Raw genomic sequence first — 18166 nt, forward strand, 5'->3', positions numbered from 1 at the left:
ATAGACTATCTTGTCTCCACTGAATTGTCTTTTGTTGTCCACCTATGTGTGGTTCTTCCTCTGGGTGGACTGTTCTGTTGATTTGGTTTTTAAAATCTTTATCCATAACACACTTCCTGATTACTATGTCTCCATAAAATAATACATTTAAAAATAATGCAATGTTACATCATAGATTAATACTTTATTTCTTTCAAAATTGTTTTGGCAATTTTAGGCTTTTGCATTCTTAAAAAATTTTAGAATAAGCTTTCAATTTCTACAAAGACATGTTGGAAGTTTAATTAGTATTGCACTGAAACTCATATGAGTTCAGGGAGGAATCTGTTTTTTTAATCATTTGTCAGAGTTTTATTTGTTTACATAATTGGCATTATTGCCTTCTAAAATGTTTTATCGGATTCATGAGTGAAGCCAACTTGGCCTGAAGCTCATGGGAGAATTTATTGTTTTCCTCAGTGCTGGGAATTGAATTCTGTACCTGTCAGAAGAAGCACTCAACCACCGAAAACTCTCCCAGAACTCCTTCAAGCAGTTTACTGTTTGTTCATTTTACTTAAGTTGTTACATTTGTATAAATTTATCTTGCTCTGTTCATTTATTGTCAAGCATTTCAGTTAATATTATGGAAAACATGTGGGTTACCATGCTACCTATAACTTAAAAGACAAAATGCTCTTTACAAAGCTTGTTAAATTTTGCCCAGCCTGAAAATCCGTGCTTGTGACTTTTAAATTTCCTATCTCTTTTCCTTATCTCAAACACCCCTGAACTTGAGTTCAACATGTGAAAAGCCTCTTAGAGAACACATTGTCATCAGAAACAGAGAGACTGGTATTTTCCATTTTATTTGTACTTTGATTCAAAGTACTCAGAATTCGGTTTTACATCTGCAGGAAGGAAAGGAGGAGTTAGCTCTGCAGTGATTATGTGTGTCTACATGTGCTGTGAGTTATACTTTGGGATCACACTTCTAGGCTGAACTCTGATAGCCAGATTTTATCATTAATAAAGTGTGAGTAGAGCAGCCAGAAAGAGCACTGGGAGAAAAAGCATTTTTAGCAAGTTGCAAAAGTGATGGGGCTCCTGGGCTTTGCCCACTGCTCTTGTCTTAGTTGGCTTTACTGTCCGGTTCCATTGGGTCAAGATGGCATTTCTGGCTCCGTCCCACTTTCCTGGTCCCATCAGTCGAAACTGGTATGGACTACAAGGGCCAAAGTACACCTCCAGGGCCAGCTTAGGATCAGTCAGGAAGAACCATGGTATGTTAGGCTTGGCCCCTATGAAGGAACTCAGCTCATCCATGTATGTGATATAATCTGTCTGCAAGGTATGGCTCTGGCCAAACCTGAGGAAAGAAAACAAACAAACTGAAATGAATATCCCAGTTGCAGACAGAAGTATTGCATTTTTTAAAAAAATTATGTATTAGAAAATAACATTTTAGAGGCTGGAGAGATAGCTCAGTGGTTAAAGACACTTGCTTGTGGAGCTTGCCAGTCTGAATTCAACTCCCCAGTTCCCCCATAGGACCAGATACACAGGGTGGCTCATGTGGAGCTCATATGCAGACACAAACACACTCTCTCTATAACTGCCTGTTTTTATTTTTGTCTCTATTTCTCAAATAACTAAAACTATTAAAAAAGAAAATAAAATTTTGTTAACATCTCCAGCTATACCCCTTTATCTCTCTTTCTTTTCTTAAAAACTTGAATTTAATGGAGTTATTTTTCTTCTTTCTTTTCTTTCCTAATCTGTAAAGTGGCTGTAATTTTGACCTTTTACTTCTGACAATATGGGCTAGAGTGACTGAATTAAAGCAACTGATTCACTTGGCTTGCTTTTGTAAATGTGTGGTGTTGGGGACTGAACCCACAGCCTCCCTAAAGCTAGGCAAGTGTGCTTGCTTTACTAGTTAACACATGCTCTTGTAGCCCAGAATGGCCTGAAACTTAAGTCTAGGCTGGTCTCAAATTTATGACAATCTTTCTGCCTCAACCTCTTGAGTGCACAGGTGTATTTTGCATATAGCATTGCATAGAATCTGCCAATGTTAGATTTTTTTCTATGGGGTTGTTTAAAATTGAGATATTATATACGGTTTTATACTATTGGAGTATATTTATATAAATAGTTCCACACCTTCATAGTAGGAGTGTGGCCTTGTGTGATTTACAGAAATCTAAAGAAAAGCTTGCTATTTAAGAAACAAAATTGGTGTTTAAACTTTCTTTTCCTTTTCTATTATTATTGGCCTCTAAAGGATAGGCTGTCAAGCTGCATGAATTACGAATTACCAGCAGATAGGAATGCCTATCTCTGTAGCATGAGGTTATGTGGATCTGAGGATTCCATTTCTTCTCTTCCCTTGCCTTTGAACTGATGTCTACCCTGTGACATTCAATGAATAACATATTGGAGGTTTGGAAAATGAAAGAAGCATCCTATAAAATAATTTTTCATCCTAGTAAAATTTGATATTTATTAAAATTTCAACAGTTTTTTTTTTTTTGTTTTGTTTTTTTTTTTGGTATGGTCCTGTTTTAGCCCAGGCTGACCTGGAATTCATAGTGATCCTCCTACCTTGATATCCCAATGACTGGGATTAAAGGCATGTATCACCACAGGTTTTGATATATATTTTATTTTGAAAAGATTTTCTTTCATGGAGTGTTTAAATATCATCTATCCAGCCATTAAATGATTAACCACATGGATGCTGTACTTGAAAACATGACTTTTTAGTTTTTAGTTTTTAGTTTTTTTTTTTTGAGGTATGGTCTCGCTTTAGCCCAATTGACCTGGAATTCACTATGGAGTCTTAGGGTGGCCTCAAACTTATGGCAACCCTCCTACCTATGTCTCCTTTGTGCTGGGGCTAAAAGTATGTTCCACCATGCCCAGCTCATGACTACTTTTTTCTTTTAGAATTTCTCATGACAACAGATTAGATTCATTTGCCTTGTTTCTATGTAGCAGACTAGATCCAAAGACCATTTCTAGGTGGCTAGCTTGCTGGCAGAGTTATGAGATCTTTTGGGGAAAGATGCAGATTTATTTCTCAGATATTTACTGACATCTAGAGCTGGATCACTCCTTGGTTTTGTGGCTGTTCTTCACTTGATAGGATGATTAGCAGCACTCCAGTATCTACTCATAGGGGGCCACTAGTTTGCATCTTTATTTGAAATGAACATTCATGTCTCCAGATATTTGTCACATGTTTCCTAGAGGGCAAAGTTCACCCAAGGTTTAGAGAACCTTTCTACTAAGGCTATATGGACAAAGAGTAATGACTTTCCTCACCTACTGTAGTTCCATTTTAGCAAGAATCCAAATAATGTGACCTATTCCTGGTACCAATATTACAGGGCACATTAATGTTTTCTGCATGTTATATACACTTTATGACTTATTTCATTAGCAAGTGTAGTTGCTTACCACTTGAGTTTCTTTCCCATTTTCTCATCAATGTCATTCATCATGTTGTTTGTAGTTGGCAGGGTACATGTGTCTAGAAAAAAAAATGAAGAAAGAACATTGAAAAAGACAAAGAAATCAGTCATATATGATGACATGGGATTAAATTGATTCAGTGCTTGTGAGACATATTCCTAAAACATTTTGTATTACAGTGAGCTCTAAGTGTACTAAAGAAAACCTTTTGTAGAGTAACAATTCACAGATACAAAGTCCTGAGAAGGTGATGAATTCATGGAGAGGGGAAAGCTGGCCTGAAGTGCAGTGATGGCTTCAAATCACCCAAATCACACATTGCTTGTAACATTATAGAGAGCTTACTCCCTAGCATACCTCCGGCACCCCACATGCACATGATAGTGGAATCATTTCTTCATATTTCTTGTACATATCCTCTAACTACAAGTTCTCTCAAGTAATAATCTGAAAAAATAGTTGACTTTAAGGTACATAATATGTAGAATAGATAATGAAAAGATTCATGGGATTTTAGTGTTTTGCTGAAGCAGGAAAGTTTTAGTTTTTTTTTTTTTTTCAAATTTCACTATTTCTGACTGATGATTATACTGATGAAAGAGAGTTACTATATGACATTTGTAGTGCATGAACACTTCCCAGTCACTGTTAGCATGTTACCTCTGCTTGATGGCACCCTATTATTGTTATTTGCTATTCACTCAGCTAGAAAGGAAGGAGCCAAAATTTGGGTCTGTTTAAGTTGGCACTGTGACCTAAGTGCCAAGACAGAGCCTGGCATGTAGTAGGTACTCAGTAGATACATGTGTGAAGTCATGTTTGTTTTGTTCCCTTTGGATCTGTAAGCCCAGTAGTTGGCCCATAGCAAGTACTTATTGACTTAAAGAATGAAAGACAGTCGACATGGTGATGCAAACCTTTAATGCCAGCCCTTGGGAGGCAGAAGTAGGAGGATTGACATGAATTCAAGCCAGCCTGAGACTACATAGTGAATTCCAGATCAGTTTGAGCTAGAGTGAAACCCTACCTCAAAAAACAAACACAAACACAAAAACAAAAACAAAAAAGGCAGAATGGCCTACCTACTTGTAAATACTTTAGCAGCCCAGCGGGCCTGCAGGTCAGCTGTGGGGATGGCAGCCCCAAGGGACTGGACGAGGCCAATCACTGCCATGGTTGATTTCTCTAGTTGAGGAGGGAAGATGCCTTTATACAAGGTGACTTCATTGTTTCTGCTTTTGATGATGGAGTCATCTAGGAAGGGGTAGGCATAGCCATAGCCTGTTGCAAAGATGATACAGTCGATGGCCTCAAACATGGTGCCATCCTCAAATACAGCGGAGGTTTCTGTGAATTTCTTCACACTGGGCTTGATGGACAAGGTGCCACACAGGATGCGGGATGGAAGCTCATCGTTGAAGACGGGCTCTTTTCTTAGGGAACTGTGCAAAAACAAGACAGAAATGCTCTTGCATTTCAGTTGACATAATTCTAGCAATGGTATTTTTCATGAGAACATATTTCATGTTGACTTAAAATTCCCTCAGAGATTCTAGAATTTCCTCCAAGTATCTCTCATACATAGAAATGTTGTAAATCTTGGCATTTCTTTGTTTATCACCTCTGCAACTCTGAAACTCTTCCTTTGTCTGGGTTGATAGCACTTTGTTAAATGCTTTGTCAAAGCACATTAGAAAATTTGAGGTTAAGAAGAACCAATATTTGTGAAGCTTCATCACTTACAAAGTAAGTCAGACACATATTGTTTATCTTACTAAATATTGCAGTCTTGAAAGCAGATATTATTAATAATACTCTCATTTACTTACGAACATGGATATAATAGTCTTCAAACAAGTCCAGTTAGTTTGTTCAGCCCTCTAAGTTCTTTAAAACTTTAAAATTTTTATTTTTATTCATTTATTAGAGACAGAAAGAAGGAGAGAGAGAAAGGAGAGAGAGAAGGAGAAAATGGGCATATCAGGGCCTGTGGCCACTGCAAACAAACTCCAGAGGCATTTGTTACCATTTGAATCTGGCTTACATGGGACCTGGAGAATCAAACTTGGGTTCTTAGGCTTCACAGGCAAGTGCCTAACCTGCTAAAGGCATCTCTCCAGCCCAGCCCTCTAAGTTCTATGCCATGGATTTTAACTACCCTAAATGAACCATCTTTTCTAAATGTTCTTTTTGCTTAATCCATCCCTACTTTGCATAACCCCATTCTTTTCTCCACTAGACTAATTTCCAACCCATACGTGATCTTTGGGTAAATTGTGTCACCCAAGCAGTCTAGAATTTAGTCCCACCAGCTTCAATGACTAACATAAGAGCTAGGCAGAAGGAATTCACTTGAACTAGAACATACTGTTTCAAATGAAAAAAAAAAAAAAAAAAGAGAGTGTGTTATTTGTCATACCCATTTAGAGGCATCAGGCCATAGTTCTCATGTTTAAACCACGTATTCATCTTCTTGACATATAACCAGTCAGATACAAATGAAGGAAGCACATTCCGGAGAAAGGTTGCAAATCGGGTAACATATACCATATCCCAAGGATAACCGTCATCCCAAACCCGACTCATGACCCAGGAACCACTTCTTGTGCTGATAATGACCTGGTAGGGAGAAAAAACACAGATTTTAGTATCTCTCGGTGAGAAATAATACAAGTAAAGGAACAATTCTTTGGGTACTTCTATATATTACTATAATATCCACTTAGGAATACTTTCAAAGATGTAGGTACGGATGAACAGGTCATACTTGTAGCAAGGTAGAAGCAAGATTCCTCGCTGGCCATTTCAAAGGGCTGGTGAGTAGTTTAAATAATTATAGAGGCTGGGGAGATGGCTTAGTTGGTAAAGTGCTTGCCACACAAGTACGCAAACCTGAAGTTGGATTCCAGTTCTCACGTGAAAGGCAGGTGCAGAGGCCTATGCCTGTAACCCCATGTTGGGAAGACAGAGATAGGAGATTCTCTGGGGCTTGCAGGCTAGCTAGCCTAGTGGAACGGGTGAGCTCCAGATTTAGTGAGAGACCCTGATCTCAGAAGGTAAGGTCGAGAGGAATTGAGGAAGACAAGCATTGCTGACCTCTGGCCTCCACATGCACCTGTGCATACATATGCACCTACACATATGCAAACATGCATATACATATGCACACGCCCCTGCTCATGCAAAAATTAAAATAAAAAAGAACCATAATCCTAGCTCTTAGAACAGGAGGGTTTATATTCAACTGTGACTGGCTTAACTTTTTCACACTCATAGACTAAGATGACAGGTCTGGTAGAGACTCAGTAAGTTAGGTTTCCTTTATATCCATTTCTTATTTTATCAAATACTTGTTTTCTTAATATTATACTGAATTTCTTAATGATCTACTAATGATAGCAATTTGAGTCCTCTGGAAGCCTTCCTTGACATTATCAAGTTGTTAGGTTTTCCTGGTGATGCTGTTGCCACATCTAATTTCACTGGAAGACGTGTGACTTCCTCTAATGATGATTTGCACATCTGTCACCTCATCTCCACCCACTGGCTATTCTGTGAAGTCATGAGAGACTCTAACTTCTGCCTGTGGTTTTAGCTTAACATAGTTCTGACACATAATAGTGCCTGATATTTATTGAATACCTGTTGTTGAATAAATGAAGGATAGTGAGAACCACCTTGTGTGATGTTCTAGAGCTTTTCACTGGTAGCACACACTCTTTCATACTTTAGATGGTATATAATGTTTTTAAATAAATAAAGACAGAGCCTGGCTAATTGATTTGAGATTAATCAGAACATAAAATAAAAACAAAAAAGTAGACATTTACATATTCATGTATACACACACTTACTTTCAGTGTCATCAGCGTGGACTTAACAGCGAATGCATTCCTTCATTTCTAAGGAGAATATCTCATGTCCTCAATTTATTTTGACTTTTTGAGGTAGGATCTCACTCTAGTCTAGGCTGACCTGAAATTCACTAAGTAGTCAGCTTAAGCTGGCCTCAAACTCACAGCAGTCCTCCTACTTTGGTCACTTGAGGGCTGGTATTAAAGATGTGTGCTATCATGCTCAGCATCCTTGACTCAAATCTTGTAGATAACAGGTGGTGTGACATGGCATGCACCTTTACCAAAACCTCTTACATCGCATACCTGTGTGGCCTGACGACTGAGTTCAACAGCAATGTCTGAGGCTGAGTTTCCCATGCCAATTACAAGGACTCTCTTCCCCTTGAAGACTTCTGGACCTTTGTAATCCCGGCTGTGGAGGTATTTGCCTTGAAACTGGTCTAGGCCTAAATTGGTTTTCAAAAATTTACAATAGGTTCAATTTTCATTGTTTAAACACAGTATCAGTTTCAATTGCAAAAAATTCCCTAGTTGAAGCACATTTATCCACGTAGTGTTTATTTTTATTTATTTATTTATTTTTTTAAAATTATTTATTTATTTGTGAGCGACAGACACAGAGAGAAAGACAGATAGAGGAGAGAGAGAGAATGGGCGCGCCAGGGCTTCCAGCCTCTGCAAACGAACTCCAGACGCGTGCGCCCCCTTGTGCATCTGGCTAACGTGGGACCTGGGGAACCGAGCCTCGAACCGGGGTCCTTAGGCTTCACAGGCAAGCGCTTAACCGCTAAGCCATCTCTCCAGCCCCTTATTTTTATTTTTATTTGGTACTAAAGTGCCTAGTTGATCACTTCTGGTATCTTAAAGTTTTATAAAGATATTAGAACTTTTATTTTACCAATAATAATATTAGGTACCAATTGTAGTCTAGATCTTCTGCTGAATGCTTTTCATATTTCAACAACTTTCTCATTATGCTAATATCCTTGAGTGGTATACACTGTTACCTGTTTTAAAAAGATAAGGAAGCTTGGATAAAGAACTTAAGGGAATCATGTAGTTTGACTTCATACACATAACCATTAAATGTACAGCCTACTAGCATGAACAGTTTAGTCTACTCTTCCTGAACCACTGGTCTTCTAATAAACATCATGCCTAGAGGTGATACTCCATCTTTAACTCTACTGCACATCTTTGGCAAGAACAGTAGGAAAGAGGAAAGAGGCAGGGAGGAATGAAGGAAAGAAGGGTGGAAGGGAAGAAAAAGAGGGTAGAAAGATTTTGTATGTATTTCATTTGCATAATGTTGTCATTTTGGGATGGTAGTGGAGTATGCTATAGGACTAAAATTCATTTGCTAATTATAGATGAAGATGAAATTAGGAAGTTTTTCCTGTATATAATAAGATGCACCTTTAAAAAAATTATTTGCTGGCTGGATTTTGTCTACACCCTTGGATACAAGTCTGCTCAGAGACTTCATGAACTGCCAGAATTTGTTTTGGAGTTACTGTCTCTGAAATACTTAGTGTCTTCTTATCTCTGGCTTTACAGTTCCTTGATACTTTGAAAATATCAGGTTATGAGGCAATTTATTACTCTTTGTATAGTGTATCATCAGACATAAATATATTTTCTTTTGAAATTTCTGGTTCCTTAAACATGATTATGATGTATAATCTATGTAAAGATATGTTTCAACACTTAATGTATGCATCTAAGTCCCAATATTATTACATATACTTTTCAGACTTACCAGGAAAAGAATCAGTTGGCATATTTGGGTATACATGATGTCCTGAACAGATCATTACAGCATCAAACACAATAGACGTCTGCTCCCCATCCTTTTCAGTGACAACAACCCACTGGCCAGTGACTGAGAAGCTGGGACATTTCTTTATACTGGAAACCAGGGTCTGAACAAAAATTAGAAAAAGAATTACCTTTATCTATAGATCTGTTTTATTTCTTTCTTGTAGTTATTTATTCATTTATTTTGTAAAGGAAAGAATGATTATGAGCTATCCTTGTCATTGAAAACTGTATAGAAAGACACAGAAATAGAGCTCACAGTGAATCTTCACTGAGCCTTCAGATTTCATTGAAAGAAAATTACTAGTTGGGGTTTGTTTAGTTTTTGACATCTGGTTAGTTGACAATGGGAGCAATTAATACCAAGTCATTCTGTGAGTGGTACTACACAACAAATTCGTAGTTTCTTTACCGCTGCCTGGCACCAACATGGCCTCCTCCTTCTCTGGTCTTGTCTTCCTTCTACTCTAAATATAGGTGTGTCTCAGGGTTTGATCCTAGCCCTTTCTTTGCAATATAACTGACCTCCTCTGTATGGCCATCTATGTATGTTGAGCTTTACTCTTCCTCTGCGATCTAGTTTAACTTTCGGTCTGGGCAACCATTTAGTGCTTTTTCAAAGGAAGCATGCTCGATGGACCTACTTCTGCTTTCTCCCTAACTGGCTTTGACTTTTGCAGTTAATTCTTTGAGAGATGACATGAACTTCCTGGCCATGTAGACTCCAAACACACAACTAGTTTTGTATATTGGTTTTTCCATCTCTGCCTTATATCTAGATAATCGTTTGTTTTCTCAGAATCTCACTATTCTATGCTTTCTTTCTGTGATCACTTGTGCTGTCAGGGTTCAAGTATTGGTACAACTCTTGGAAACAGTGTTTCAAGAGTCTACAACTAGGTAACCTCCAGTCGCCAATTCCTTACAAACCATCTCTCATCCTACTTGTAGGATTTTTTATTTTTTATTTTTTTGGCTTTTTGAGGTAGGGTCTAACTGAATCTCAGGCTGACCTGGAATTCCCTTTGTAGTCTCAGGGGTGGCCTCAAACTCATGGCAATCCTCCTGCATTTGCCTCTTGAGTGCTACTTGTAGGATTGATCTTTTAAAAGGACCGTGTTGATTCTGTGCTTCATGCTCAAATGCATTTCTGATACTTCGCAGACTCTAGGATTTATTCCACACCACTAATGTTATGATAGAAAATCCAGGGCTGGAGAGATGGCTTAGTAGTTAAGGCATTTGCCTGTGAAGCCAAAGAATCCCAGTTTAATTCTCCAGGACCCATGTAAGCCAGGTGCACGAGGGGGCTAACGCTTCTGGAGTTTGTTTGCAGTGGCTGGAGGCCCTGGCATGTCCATTCTTTCTCTCTCTCAAATAAATAAATAAAACATATTGCGATAAAGAAAATACACATAATTTTGGTCCAAGTTCTTTTCAAGTCTTACTTTCTGATATTCTCACTAATTTCTTGGACAGAGACTGCCAATGGTTTCTCTAATACCCATCCTCTCCTCTTTCTTACTAACAGAGCCTGATTTTGTTCAAAGCTACCAAGTACACTGCAAAGGTACCTGTTTAAGGCTCCTATGCAATTCAAGTGGTTCATGAGATATAAGTAGATATTGCATAGACTTTTTGAGAAAGTTTGAGAAAAAGAGCTGTTTCAGCATGGAAAATGTCCTTTGTCTGCCTTCCCAATTTTATCCTTTATTTTTGTCCTGTCTAGAAGTTCCACTAACTGTTTTTGATCATGAGAAAACTTTGATGATATAAGAAGCAAAACTGACTTTGATGGATATTGTGCCATCACATCAATCGTGAATGTATGCACCTCACCATCATTGATATGCTTGCAAAATAACCCTCTATTTTTTTTTTGCATGTGTGTGTAGCATGTGTATATGACTGTGTGGGCATATATGTATATGCACACATCCATAGGTACTGGGGAATTAAACTCAGGTCTTTGGGTTTTGCAGGCAAACATCTTAACTACTGAGACATCAGTCCAGCCCTATTTTATTTGATTTTTTTTGCGACAAGGCTCTCCATGAACCTGGAACTCACTGATTCATACAGACTTGCTGGTCAGCAAGCCTCAGTGATGGATCTTCCTAACTTCTCACCTCCCCAGCACTAGGGTTGTAGGTGTATACCCTCTCTCTGGTTTTTATATAGTTTATGAGTCTAATATAATTCCTCATGTTTGTGTGGTAAACATTTTAATTACAGTCATAACCTCAGCCCCATTTTAGCTGAGACCAGGCACATTCAGGATGGAATGGCCCTAGGTATCATTTTAAATTTTATATTCTCCTTTACCAAAGTATTGACTTGCTTTTTTGATTTTTTTATAGTATTCAATTTTATAAACTACAGACAGCTTTAAAATTTTTTAAATGTAACATTTATTTGAAACTAATATTGTTACTTTCCATATATTCATTTTGAATCCTGATTAGATGGTTTTCTTGAGAACTGAGTGTGAGGCTTTTCTTTGACATACAGCACACAGCATGATGCAAGCATATATTAGTAACTTGATTAACGTTTGACCATTTATTGCATTTGGAATGCCACAAATGCATCAATGAACGAATGGAGTGAAGTGACAACTAGAAAATTTTATTTTGACTATACATTAAAATAATTATGAAAATACAACCTCAACTCATAATTTTGTTGATGGTTTCCTTCATTGTATGCATGTGTTTTGCATTTAATTGTAAGCAAGGCAAGCCTTCCACACAACATTATTGCCACCAACAGGAACGATGTCTCTGGCATAACATTACACTCTTTAAGAAGAAATCTCATGAACTAAATGGGTGAAGGATGGGGGTGATGAGCATACTGGCCATTCATTTCAGTTCATACTCTCTTTATAATGTTAGAATTACTAACAAATGTCACATTTGGTTAAACCATAACCCATTGGCATTAATCCCACAGAAGTCTATATATGGACTAGAAAATTTTAGATTATTTTATAAGAATATTAAAAGTTCACTAATTTTCACAGGTATTAAAAAAGCTCCAGAGAATTGCGGAGCATGAGATTTGGGGGAGACCAGTGCATAACTCTTTTATAACCTGACACAGAAATTGACTGGGGAGGTGTCAAAACACTTGATGAGGACTTCTTTTTGACTTTTATCTCTTCTATTTGTATCTATTAATACCAAAGTTATCAATTACAAGGAAATCCCTACCTCAAACTGTATATATCTTAAAAGATTCTTCTTTTGAGCAAACATCTTTATGTATTCCTGGAGCTTGCTGTGGTGCATGAAGTTTGGGTAATCATCTGGGTAGGGATAGTCTGGGAAACACATCATTTCTTTTGAAGAGTTGGTGAATACCGACTGGTAAATGCTGGCTCTGCCGTCCTCTGCTTGGTCCTAGGAAGGAGAACAAGGCTGTGAAAAGAAGCCAAGAATGGTGCTCCCTTCTGAGGAGCATCAATTCTTCATTGGCTACAACATTTTTAATATTAAAAAATTAAGTTATCTTTAAGATATGCTATAGAAAGCTCTTTACCTAGTACGAATCACAGAACTGGGTTTCTCTGCATATTAGTCCCTTTACCACAGTTTTACTACCATTAGCTCCAGGTTCACCTCCTCCCGTCTGCACTGCCACCTGTTCTGCCCCATGTTAAAACCAGCAAGAGCACAACAGCTCAGTAATCTCTTCACCTGTAACAAAACCCCGTGTAATCAGAATCACAGAGTGTTGCTTAGAAGATAGGAGGTTTCTCAACCTCACAGTTTTGGATTCATTGCACTTGAGGCAGGGCCTGTGGATGTGCACGTCTCAGAAGTGCCAGAGGATGTTGATGTGGCTTGTCCAGGAGTCACGCTTGGGGAAACACTGCACAGTTGTAAATGAGTTCTATGTCTGAAGTTTCTTTAATTCACTAGGTATGGGTATTCACTCTTCAGTAAGGAAACGGCACAGGACTTAGAACATGTGTTCCATCTTGTCATTTCATTTTGAAGCCACTGTGTAATTGAAAAGTGACTTCTTGTTGAGGAGTAGTTGAAAGCTAAATTGAAAACAAACATTTCCTGTCTCTTAAGAGGACAGGATAACAGTGTACACAATGTGCTATCTTGAGGATACATTTAAAAGCTGGCAGCCTTGACATCCCCAAAGCCCAAAGGAATTCTTGTGTAATAGAGGAAAAGGATGGGATGTCATGTTATTGCTGGATTCAAGACTTCTAGCTCTCTCCTACCCTGGCTAGCCTTTGTAAGGTGGAGACACACCAAAGACTTAGAAAGGATTGTAAGGTCTGTGTCTCAAGGAGGGCAGGGTTCTCCCCTGGGCTTCTCCTCAAGTTGAAAATACACCTGCCTACTTATGGTTGCTGGATTTCTTGTAATTTTACTTGCTTGGAAAATTTTGTGGAAGTCAGAAAAGGGGTGAAAGCTCATTCCTTTCCAGTATTTGAGTCTTAGTCATTCTTGTTCACTCATGGCTGATGCCTTCTGTTGACTGTTTTGACACAGGAGGGAAGGAGGTTGCTCAGCTGCCCATTGAAAGGATGAAGGGCTGAACTGTGGGCAAGTGACTGGTTAAAAAGTTGTGAGGCTCTACTCTGAGAATGGAGATGAAAAGGCCTATGATTGTTTTCATCTTGAATAAGTCTCTGCTCTTTTGTCCCTTGACTCCAGCCAATCTTATCACAAAAAGAGAACTTGGAATTTTCCCTAAAAGACTATTCTTCAAAGGAAAAGCAAATGTATTAAATAATAATAGTCAGTTGCTCCACAGAACATGCCTTTTCATTTTTCTAATATATAGGATAGTTTGGAGGAAATTTAGCTCAGACTATGTCTTGGGCCTAAGACCCCTTGATCTAGCACCAGAGTCCAAGTAACTGTCATGCCATTTTGGGTTATGTCTGTGTTCGTCTCATATCTTCCCCTCTAGGGCAAGGCCGGTCTCTAATTCCAGAATGTGCATGCATTTTAGCAGTCTTCCTTGATTTCCTCCCATGTTCCATCTCCACTTTTTGTTCCTTTCCATTTGTCTAAATAAACCTTAAGTCCCAGTTCAAAAGTTGCCTTCTTTATCTTACACTCCTTTTCTTTCCCTTCACCAGTAGCCAAATCATCCTTGTGTCTGCCAACTTCCTATTGTCTTTATGACCCCGATTACATGTTCTCTTATGTCATAGGTATTTTAATCTTAGTTCCCTCTCTCCTTTAAAAATGCTGGCTGCCTGGCACACTTCATATCTGAAGCTAACATAGTACGGGATAAATAGTGTGCTCACTAAACATATATACATGTATACATATGTACATACATATACATATGCAGAGATAGAGTGTGTGTGGGAGAGAGAGAGAGAAAGAGAGGGGAGAAAGAGAGAGAGATGAAAGAATAAATGGGTCTAGACAGTTCTGGTTCTATTGTTTCCTCCTTTCAGTCAAATTGCTGCTAATCTATTGCGTGCTTGTTGAGAAATTTATTATCTCTATCTATGATCATACCACCTTGAATGTGCCCCATTTTGTCTGATCTTGGAAGCTAAGTAGGGTTAGGCCTCCTTAGTGCTTGGATGGGAGAAGTTTCTTATTGCAGTATCAACAAAAAATCTTTTGAGGACATGAGGCTCTATTTAAGTGTATATGAAACTAAAAACTCAGCCTGCTGGCCATTAAACTCCATTTCGTTTGCATTTCTTAGATAAAGCACATGGTGAAAAGTTCAGCAGGATCAGGTTTCTGTCTTCCTGCACATCTTCTGCCTAGCAGGGGCTTGCTAGATGAAAGCTTATATAACACATTTTTCAAAAATTCCTGTCTGATCATATATTGGGCCAAGCAACATTTCTTAGAAAAAGGGGAAGGGTTGTAGGTATGTGGAGGAGGCTAAAGTGTCAAGAATTTGAATATAATCACTCCTGCCCACCCCGCAGTGGAACAGAGTAGAATTTTGTTCATATACATAATCTTATGGAAAAGAGACATTCCTTCTTGTGGATAACCAGAGTCTGACTTTATAGCACTTTTTACTTCCTTAAATAAACTTTCTAATTTAGCAGTAATGGTCAACTCATGGATTTCTCCCTGGCTACAGCATGATCAGCATCATCTTTGCTGCCTTTCCCCTATAGTACTGGCATTGGCACATTGCTGGGAAGTCAATATGTCTGTTCAGTACCTTTCAAAGGCTATGGAAGGCTTCTTCTACTTTCTTTGAGGGTATCCTTTGAAGTTAATCAAAGTGCTATTCTGGAGACATTTTACCATTGACTCACTAAGCTTTCAGTAGTACACACCTTTCTGTAGAAAATCAAGACACTTATCCATTGGATTGACATTCATTGAAGGTTCTCCAGTTGTTTACTTGAAATATGTAGGACCTGACATATTTTAGAACATGTACAATTTTAGATTTTGTTCCATAAAAGTTCTAATAAGATCTGGGATATCAATCTGTAACTAACTATGATAAAACTTCTGCAGGGCATAAAGGAGAACATAGCTGCATGTCAATTATACTCTTGTTTTATAACCTCAAGAAAGGTTTTTCTAACAAAAGAGTTCTTGCCCATTTGCTGTCAGATGATTATAGAGTTATATTATAGCTGTCTTTATTAAATGGAGTGGAAACTATGTACATAGAATGACTATGCCACATATTTATCATCCTATAGCCTAGCAAAGAATTGTCACATTCAGTGTCCATGTGACATTTAGTTTAATGATGGAACAGTAAAGCAATTTCATGAATTAGTCTAAGTTGATCACACTTTCCTAAACAACTATCAAATGGAATTCTCAATAAAACCTATTTCCTTAATGGAAAAATACAAACCATTGGTTCTATATCTCATGTAATACTTTTGGTATCAAAAATATGTATCATTTATGTGCAGTAACATTGACTGGGATTCAAAGACAGGGAAGCTAACAATTTTCAAAAACCTTGCTTTTAAAATATGAGTTATGTTTATATGAATAATTCATGAATGTATTATTTTTATACCAATAACACTAGATGGCAAAAATCATTTTTTACTTGGAATTGATAGACTATCCAATAACTACATATGCACACTTATAATAGTTTGTGTCTGTTCAAATCAACATGTAATTATAGAGTCATATCCTGTTAGAATTGGGAAGTCCATTAGAGGTAGCTTAATTTCCAGCCTCTGCATTTGACAATGAGCCCTTGAACTCCAGAAAGAAAAGAGCAGTTTGCTTAAAATCTCCTGAGAAAACCTGAGCGCTGACATGAGGGCTCAGGACTTCTGATCTTAGTCCAGATTTTCAACCATATTCTTGGCATTTAGGAGTAACACACTACAGAATTTAAATCACACAGGAAAGCAGTGGTGTATTTTTAGCCAATTGCCAAACATTGTTATCCTTTCAGCCTGGAGTCCTGGACTCTACCAGCCAGGTGGTAACTGATGAGCTGAGAATGCTCTTTCCAGGACAAGCTCTGCTGGTGTGAAGTAGTTTGAGTGATCAGCTATTAGTATGATGGGAAGGCTAAATAGTTGTATGATGAGAAAGGTAAGATTTCACTTTCTAGCTCTGGAACTTTAGTGCTTGATCTTCCAGGTATGACTTAGAACTGATCAGATTTGATTTGTAATGGAACCCATCTCTCTTCCTGTAGTGTTCCAGAGATGTGTGACTCACCGAGAATTTCCATAGGCCTCCGACATCAGTGCTTCTTTCAAAGCAGGTGGGCTCCAACCCTTCCTCCAGACAGCACCGGATTGCCGCTAAGCCACTGACACCTGCTCCAATGATGGCCACTCTCTTGCCCATGGTTAGCTGCAGGAGAGTCTGAAAAGGCCTTCAGCAGAATATCCTTTCAATGCTAAGTGTTTCTCAGTAGAAATTGCTGGGCAAAATTCATGTACCAGGATCCTCACCTTAACATAAGAAGGTATAGATGCACATTAAAAGTTTGTGCTTGTTATTTTGGCCTCTTCTTATTCAATATGCCAATAAATAACACAGCCAGCCAGCTATTGCTATTGTGAGACCTTGGAGATCAACTCAGTGTTCTCACTTTCAAATGAAGCTCTGACATTCTGAAATTCCAATTTACTCTAAGGTTTCAGAGATAGCACATAAAGGAGTCAGAACTAGAAAGTAGGTATAGGGACCACTGAACCAAGTCACCCCTGTGTACATGGAATGCCTGGCTATAAGGGACCTTACCTCTTAATCAGCCACCTTCCCTTCACCAGAGAACCAGCAACTGTCTAAATGTAGACGCAAATGGCTTTAAACAATGTCTTTTGATGTTAAAATGGAGAAAGGGGGAGGAGCTATTATTCTTAAAGTAAAAAATTCTATTTCTAGAATTTTTCATGGTGTAGAATTCTGTTAAAACCTGCATGAGAAGAATAGAATGTACTAGGAATAAGAGAACATGAGAAAGGATGGGCGGAGGTTAAGAAAAGGGATGAAGGAAGGGAAAACTGAGGTTTCTGGTGTTGGTTCAAAAAAAATAAAACAGTGACTGATATGGTTACCCAGGTGTAAGGCGAAACCCCTGGGAGATTAGGGCACCAGTAGTTCTTTTATTTGTTCTTGCTTTGAAATTATAAACTAGAATACATAAACAAAAGCTAAGCACCTGGGCTGTAAGCAAAGTGCCTGTGTGTCAGCATTGAAAAATTAGCTCATATTTCTGGAAACTTCAGAGGGCTTGACTAGGGGAGCCAAGTTGACTCTTGTAGAGTTTGTAAAAGTGATAAACAAACAGGCAGAATTGTGAAGCCATTTAGTGTTATGTCCTCCAACTTTATCCTTGCCTTTCCTATTTCTCTGTTTCTCTTTCCTTGCCTCCCTTCCTTCATTCCTTCTACGTTTTTAGTACTCCTTATATGTTAAACATCACAACATTCTCTTAGGGGTTTTGGGAGGAGCAGACACACTGCTTTACTTTTGGAAACAGGAAGTCTAATGGAGAGAAACTGTGAATGTGACAATGAAAGCTTGGTTCAGAGTAGTGCCAGCACTTAGGCAAGAATACCCAAGTCC

The 18166-nt window shown here is 38.3% G+C and overlaps 1 protein-coding gene across 2 annotated transcripts; it reads right to left on the minus strand.

Annotated features, from left to right (window-relative positions):
* Window positions 1-1005: 1005 nt before the first annotated feature.
* On the minus strand, window positions 1006-16945 carry LOC101594274 (putative dimethylaniline monooxygenase [N-oxide-forming] 6). Of its 2 annotated transcripts, XM_045135346.1 has the most exons (9): window positions 16808-16945; window positions 12350-12538; window positions 9076-9238; window positions 7620-7762; window positions 5879-6078; window positions 4546-4901; window positions 3445-3517; window positions 1924-1928; window positions 1006-1370 (listed from the first exon to the last, which is right to left on the minus strand). In XM_045135346.1, exons 1-9 carry the CDS (start codon window positions 16937-16939, stop codon window positions 1006-1008), a joined length of 1626 nt encoding a protein of 541 aa, XP_044991281.1. In that variant the 5' UTR covers window positions 16940-16945. The 2 variants fall into 2 exon arrangements, with proteins under 2 accessions (XP_044991281.1, XP_004658946.2); XM_004658889.2 differs by lacking the exon at window positions 1924-1928 and having other exon boundaries at window positions 1006-1348; window positions 16808-16939.
* Window positions 16946-18166: the final 1221 nt, after the last annotated feature.

The sequence above is a fragment of the Jaculus jaculus genome, chromosome 1 (genome assembly GCF_020740685.1).
Source record: "Jaculus jaculus isolate mJacJac1 chromosome 1, mJacJac1.mat.Y.cur, whole genome shotgun sequence".
In the NCBI taxonomy this organism is placed as follows: Eukaryota; Metazoa; Chordata; class Mammalia; order Rodentia; family Dipodidae; genus Jaculus; species Jaculus jaculus.

Bases quoted from the DNA above. Each gene is read 5' to 3' on its own strand.
- LOC101594274 (XM_045135346.1), bottom strand. From the start codon at position 16,939: ATGGGCAAGAGAGTGGCCATCATTGGAGCAGGTGTCAGTGGCTTAGCG. The intron at 9,239-12,349 runs GTAGGGATTTCC...ATTTTTGTTCAG, and splicing joins TAAGATATATACAGTTTGAG to ACCCTGGTTTCCAGTATAAA. The intron at 3,518-4,545 runs GTAGGTAGGCCA...TTTTTTTTCTAG, and splicing joins GGCTGCTAAAGTATTTACAA to ACACATGTACCCTGCCAACT.